This window comes from Ipomoea nil, unplaced genomic scaffold (assembly GCF_001879475.1).
Source record: "Ipomoea nil cultivar Tokyo-kokei standard unplaced genomic scaffold, Asagao_1.1 scaffold2144, whole genome shotgun sequence".
Lineage (NCBI taxonomy): Eukaryota > Viridiplantae > Streptophyta > Magnoliopsida > Solanales > Convolvulaceae > Ipomoea > Ipomoea nil.
Window position 1 is genome coordinate 416,364 of NW_017618572.1, and position 5,927 is coordinate 422,290.

Consider the following 5,927-nt stretch of genomic DNA (forward strand, 5'->3'; position numbering starts at 1 on the left):
ACCGTTGTCTATTAAGTGTTGTTGAAACCGGTGTTGTTAAAAGTCACGCAATAGACAACGGTTATTAACCGTTGTCTTTTCTACCAACGACAACGGTTTTTTAATCATTGTCTATTAAGTGTTGTTGAAACCGGTGTTGTTAAAAGTCACGCAATAGACAATGGTTATTAACCGTTGTCTTTTCTACCAACGACAACGGTTTTTTAACCGTTGTCTATTAAGTGTTGTTGAAACCGGTGTTGTTAAAAGTCACGCAATAGACAACGGTTAATAACCGTTGTCTTTTCTACCAACGACAACGGTTTTTTAACCGTTGTCTATTAAGTGTTGTTGAAACCGATGTTGTTAAAAGTCACGCAATAGACAACGGTTAATAACCGTTGTCTTTTCTACCAACGACAACGGTTTTTAACCGTTGTCTATTAAGCGTTGTTGAAACTAGTGTTGTTAAAAGTCACGTACATAGACAACAGTTTTTAACTGTTGTCTTTTCTTTAAAAGACAACAGTTATAAATCGTTGTCTATTGTGTGTTGTTGAAATCGCTTGTCACACCCATAGACTGTTGTCTTTTGTAGAAAAGTCAACGGTTTCTAACTGTTGTCTATTGTAAAATAGATAACGGTTTTTAACTGTTTTTCACCTGCTTAAATTATAATCGTATAAAAAAAACAATTTATCCATTCACCATATGTTGCAAAGTGTAGTTACATAATTGTGCACAAGCTAATAAGGTTCAAAATAACAAGTCAAAAGACTTCCATGACCAATTCTAATTATCATCCAAGTCATAATACTACTACACAAAAAACAATTCCCCGAACCAATTCAAGTCCAAATGATCACAATGTTCGAATGACCAAATCATACCTACTCTATATGACTTGATAGAATATCGGCCCATTCAGATCGCACCAGATCAATAACCGCTTTGTCATAATCAACTTATTGAAACTACATGTAAAAAGTAAGAAAATAAATTAGTATAGATATAAATAATTTGCAATGAAATGAGAAATAAGTTAGCCATGAACAACATATTAAAGAGATTCCCATGCGAAATAAGTTAGCCATGCAAAATAAATGCCATATAATATAATAACTTGCTGGAAAGAGATTCCTAGATTAAAGAAGTTGTTCCATATTTCCATGAACGACATAAGTACAGATCAGAACAACAGCAAATTAACTGCTTTTTCAGATGATCTATCAATAGAACCCCACATGTTCCTTTAGAGAATCCCTCACAAAGACTAATCTTTTCCCCTCAACATATTTCCAGCATTTTTAGGCCATCAAATCTTCTCATTTCAGCAGAAAAAACCAAGAAACAAAAAGCAGGAAAATTACCAAATGCATAGAATTGAACTTTAGAGTATAACAAGATTCAAGAAAAAGTTTCAATCTTGGGACGAGAACTCATTGTAATATTCTTCCTTTTTATACCAAAATCCGGTCATCTTATCCGTCAGAGTGGGCGTATATTGAAACCCCACTCTGCACCTGTTCACAAGTTGTCATGTATCCATTGTATGACATTTTTCATTAAAAAAAAATTAAATTAAATAAATGAATCAAAACCACAAATTTACAATACCTTTATCTTGAGTTAAAGGCAGGCCCCTCATATGCAAAGGCTGTGTAGAGCTGCACAAGTGTAGCATCAGCTCGTATTTTCTTGTATGCATCTTTGTCACTAAAATTGTATTTTCCATCCAAGAATCAAATGACTAATAAATAGATACACAATATACAAATATATGAAAACTCAGGTACAGGAATTAAATGAAATAACCCACAGTAACAATCCGAACTACGCCACCACTGGCACCATCCCGCGCACAATAAGCCCAGTTTGAAGCATATTCTGAATAGTTCAGTCATTAAACAACAAAGAAAATTCATAATACACAAGTGTAACCCTAAATCTATTGAGGATGAATAGATAAAATCTCATAATTCAAGTCTCAGTTCTACAATCAAATCATCTCAGCCCCAATCCTTACTATTTCATAAGACCAAGATTCAAACCTCTTGAAACTCCAGAATGCAAACAACAATCATATGATACAAGACTTGTAGAAATTGGACAAGTATATGAATCAATTAAAATACCTGTAGAAGCTTCTCTACTCTAGGTGGATGCAAAATTTTGCATGCTCTTCCTCTTTCCTCCCTCAAACACTGTTCAGCCTAAAAAAAAAAAAAAAAAAAAAAAAAAAAAAAAGAACCCCCAACCCAGACATTGAGGAAACTAAAATACTTTTTCATGGTTTTTTAATGTGAAAAAATATGAAAGGAATATGACTTAAGCATGACAAAAATAATACATAAAGCATATGATGAACCTTAGATGCATATTCTGCTGAAGAATAATTCAGTAGCCATTCTCGAGTTACTTGAGAGTAGTAATTGCCTGTGTCTACAAGTATTGCCTCCTCAAACTTGTTATAGCAGAATGGTCTTGTTTTCCCTCCAACTTCATTGAAAAAGTTTGAAAGACTCTGTAGAAAGGTCTGGTCAGTTGGCTGCCCCATTGCGGTCTTGTGTGATCTATATGTGAATATTTCACTAGTCAGATCAAGTTGTGTTAATGATATAATGAATTTGAAACTGGAAACATTATGCATTCAGTGAACTTTTCTGGAAAAATGTTAAAAAAGAGTTTGTGTTCAAGTGGATTTTGCTTTTCATTTTCCATTCCCCCCCCCCCCCCCCCCCCCTTTTTTTTTTTTCCTTTTTGGAAATTGGAGAACATTTTGAAAACTTTTTCCAATTTGGAAAACTAGAAAATATGGGTGGATAGTGGAGTAAGGATTTTTTTTTTTTTTTTCAAGTTGGCCCACTTTAGGAGTATGGAGTTGTAAAATAGAAAAATTTTCATGCTACTAAATAGGCAGTTAAGTAACTCTACCAGTAATATAGCAGCATCTATAAATTTTTGGAGGAAAGCAGTACAGACCTGAAATAGAGAAATAAATCAAGTAATGATTGACCAAAAAAATAAGACCCATTAGGAATTTGAAAGAACACAACAGTATATAAAAGTACCACCAAGTCATGGAAACAGCAAACTGAAATTTCAGAAAGGGGTGCAGCACTTTCGCGGTCAGAAAACCTCTGATCATGGTACAAGTAAAATCCCCCAAGGCATTTCACCATTGATTTATAATTTGCCCATAAACGTCGAAGTTCAGATAACAGGGGAGCTCCATTTTTATCACTTAGGGATGGCAAAACCTTCAAGTAAAATGAAACATGTTGTGCCTAGTATTGGTACCCTGTATATGCTACAATCTAGAATCAGCTCAAGAGAACATATATGCCTAGTATTGGTACCATGTATATGCTATGTCATCGTCCAGAGAATACAATTACTCAACTTTGTTAATGATCTCAATGAATTTGAAACAGTACCTATTCTGTCATCTGCTGAAACATCCCTGGACCAATTTGCCTGTGGTAAACCTCATTGCGGCAGTTACATCGCCTCTTACCAGGAGCTGGCTTTAAAATATTCTTCTGCCTCCAAACCTGTTGGATTCAAGGAAAACATATATAATGTTTCAAATGCAGAAAGTGATCTGCACTTAAATGTTAAACAGAAGACTGTAGGCCAAATATCCTCTAGATGAAAGTTAGCCTGTAAATGTAAATGAATTCTCTTACCGTAAAAAAAAAGAATTCTATCCATTAAAGTAGACAAATTTTCCAAATGTAAAGATTTTTCATAAATGACATTAATACACGTGCACATAGAATCATCCATGGAGCTATTGGCCACACATGAGTATTAAACACACTCCCTAATCCCATATTTCACAAACCCTAAACTCAAACTCAGATATCAACAAAATCCTCTAAAAATTCAAACCCCAATTCCCCAACCCTAGCTTCAATCCAAAAGTGTTTAGTATAAACACACACATTGATACAATCAGTTAATATTTGGATGAATTTGATAGCTTATTACATTACAAGAGAAAAGAAAAACCTTCAATTTTTCGCTGAAGTGTTTTGAGTTCTTCACGGCGGCAACGGTCGGAGTAGCGGCGGTTGGAGCGACTGCGGCAGAGGAGGTTGGAGGCGGCAACGACACTGTCGGCGGCGGAGGTTGAGCTGAAGTGTCTCTCGACTTCGACTTCGACTGTTCTGCACTGGGGAGGGAATTTGTTTTTGTTTTTTTTTCGTGTCAGAAATTTGTTTTTGTTTTAATTTCTTCTTTCCCACTTAAGTGTCAATTGAGAGGGAATTATTTTATTTGAGAGGGAAAGGAATTTTTTTACAAATTGTGAAAGTCTTAAAAGTCAAAATTTAAAAAATAACATATCTAATATGATTTTGAAGGAATTATTTTGATTTTGTAAAGAGGGAAATAACATAACAATATACTATGTACTAATATAATTAGGAAAATAACGAAATTTATAATAAACATTCATTTTTTCTAAATTAAATAAGTATATTCATGGTTTTATAGGGATCAGGTCCACCATAAACCGAGCAATATAGATATAGAACAAGGTAATAAAGGAAAATACTACATGTACTCTCATTTCTTACTCTCAATTTGTACTTCCTCTCACAAATTCTTGATATTGACACATTTCATGGGACCCACATGATGAAAATATCCAATCTTTGTTTCCCATGTCATGGAGTACAAGTGATGGAGTAGAATTTGGGAGTACATGTAGTAGAACTCGGGTAAGAAAATATTAGCTTTATTACCCAGGTCGCTATACCCAAAATAGTACCGACCTGGTATATAGGTACAGAACGCGAGATTCATAGATTTTTATACTGTAGATTCATAAATTCTGTACTGTAGATTTATAAAATCTTTACTCTAGATTCATAATTTCTAAATCGTATATTCATAATTTAAATACAGTAGATTCATAATTTAAATACAGTAGATTCATAATTTATATACTGCAGATTCATAATTTATGTATTGTTGATTTATAATTACTAAACGGTATAGTTATCAAATTATGAACACATAGTTTTGTGATTTGTGAATACAGAGTTCAACAATTGGGAATATGAACATCGAAAATTATGAACATAGAGTTCTATAATTGTGAATATATATAGAGTTCAATCATTATGAAGAGCAACAACTTTCTTGCAATTATGAATATATAGTTTGGTAATTATGAACATAGAGCTAATTAAGATCGCGGCAAAATAAATGGGATATAGCTAACTGTACGGCATCAATCAACTACTCTTTCATATCCATTCTCAACGTGTCCCAGGCATGCCGGAAGGGTCGATTACCAACATATAGCTAACCTTGTTAGTCATGCGCTAGCCGGAAGGGTCGATTACCAACATATAGCTAACCTTGTTAGTCATGCGCTAGCCGGAATAGTCGATTACCAACCCCGGCCCCTATCATACCGCCCTTAACCCCTACACAGCATACCACACCATTATGAACACCACTCCATATTGTTTTTTATACTTGATAATTATTATTATTATTTTGAATTCATAGATTGGTCTTAATTGTAATATAATTGAAAATAAAACTTTAATGAATTTACTTTGAAATTTTGGTGAATAATTTTATATTTAAATATGAACGAAAATAGAACTATTAAATTAACTTTTGAATTGTATTCTTTCTTTGTTAAATTATAGGTAAAAGATAAGGTGTAACACTTTAATACATAAGAGTTAGTGTGGTGTGGTGGATTTAACTTTGTTTGTTATGTTAAAGGTCTTAGGTTCTATCCTTCGTGGTGGCATTTTTAACCTATTTTATACAATCATTGTCTCGGTTCTCAAAGACAACACATAAGCAAACTGGTAATATACTAGATTTTGCGTTTCATTACACAAGTGTTGGTATGGCTTGGTGAGTTTAGCTTAGTTTATTATGTTAGAGGTCTTAGGTTCTATTCTTCAACTATTTTC

At 33.7% G+C, this 5,927-nt stretch overlaps 1 protein-coding gene across 3 annotated transcripts; it reads right to left on the reverse strand.

Annotated features, from left to right (window-relative positions):
• Positions 1–922: 922 nt before the first annotated feature.
• Positions 923–4,177, reverse strand: LOC109148826 (cullin-1-like). Of its 3 annotated transcripts, XR_002048890.1 has the most exons (9): positions 3,994–4,177; positions 3,417–3,533; positions 3,054–3,239; positions 2,914–2,961; positions 2,348–2,552; positions 2,115–2,192; positions 1,799–1,866; positions 1,597–1,695; positions 923–953 (listed from the first exon to the last, which is right to left on the reverse strand). XR_002048890.1 is itself a non-coding variant. In XM_019296570.1 (8 exons), the coding sequence occupies exons 3-7, from the start codon at positions 3,159–3,161 to the stop codon at positions 1,813–1,815; spliced, it is 444 nt and encodes a 147-aa protein (XP_019152115.1). In that variant the 5' UTR covers positions 3,162–3,239; positions 3,417–3,533; positions 3,994–4,177; the 3' UTR covers positions 1,433–1,695; positions 1,799–1,812. The 3 variants fall into 3 exon arrangements, 1 of the variants encoding a protein (XP_019152115.1); XR_002048889.1 differs by having other exon boundaries at positions 1,597–1,866; positions 2,348–2,503; XM_019296570.1 differs by lacking the exon at positions 923–953 and having other exon boundaries at positions 1,433–1,695; positions 2,348–2,503.
• Between the last annotated feature and the right edge of the window lie 1,750 nt (positions 4,178–5,927).

Bases quoted from the DNA above. Each gene is read 5' to 3' on its own strand.
- LOC109148826 (XM_019296570.1), bottom strand. From the start codon at position 3,161: ATGGTGAAATGCCTTGGGGGATTTTACTTGTACCATGATCAGAGGTTT. The intron at 2,193-2,347 runs GTTCATCATATG...TTTTTTTTTTAG, and splicing joins CAGCAGAATATGCATCTAAG to GCTGAACAGTGTTTGAGGGA. The intron at 1,867-2,114 runs GTATTTTAATTG...TGAACTATTCAG, and splicing joins GAGTAGAGAAGCTTCTACAG to AATATGCTTCAAACTGGGCT.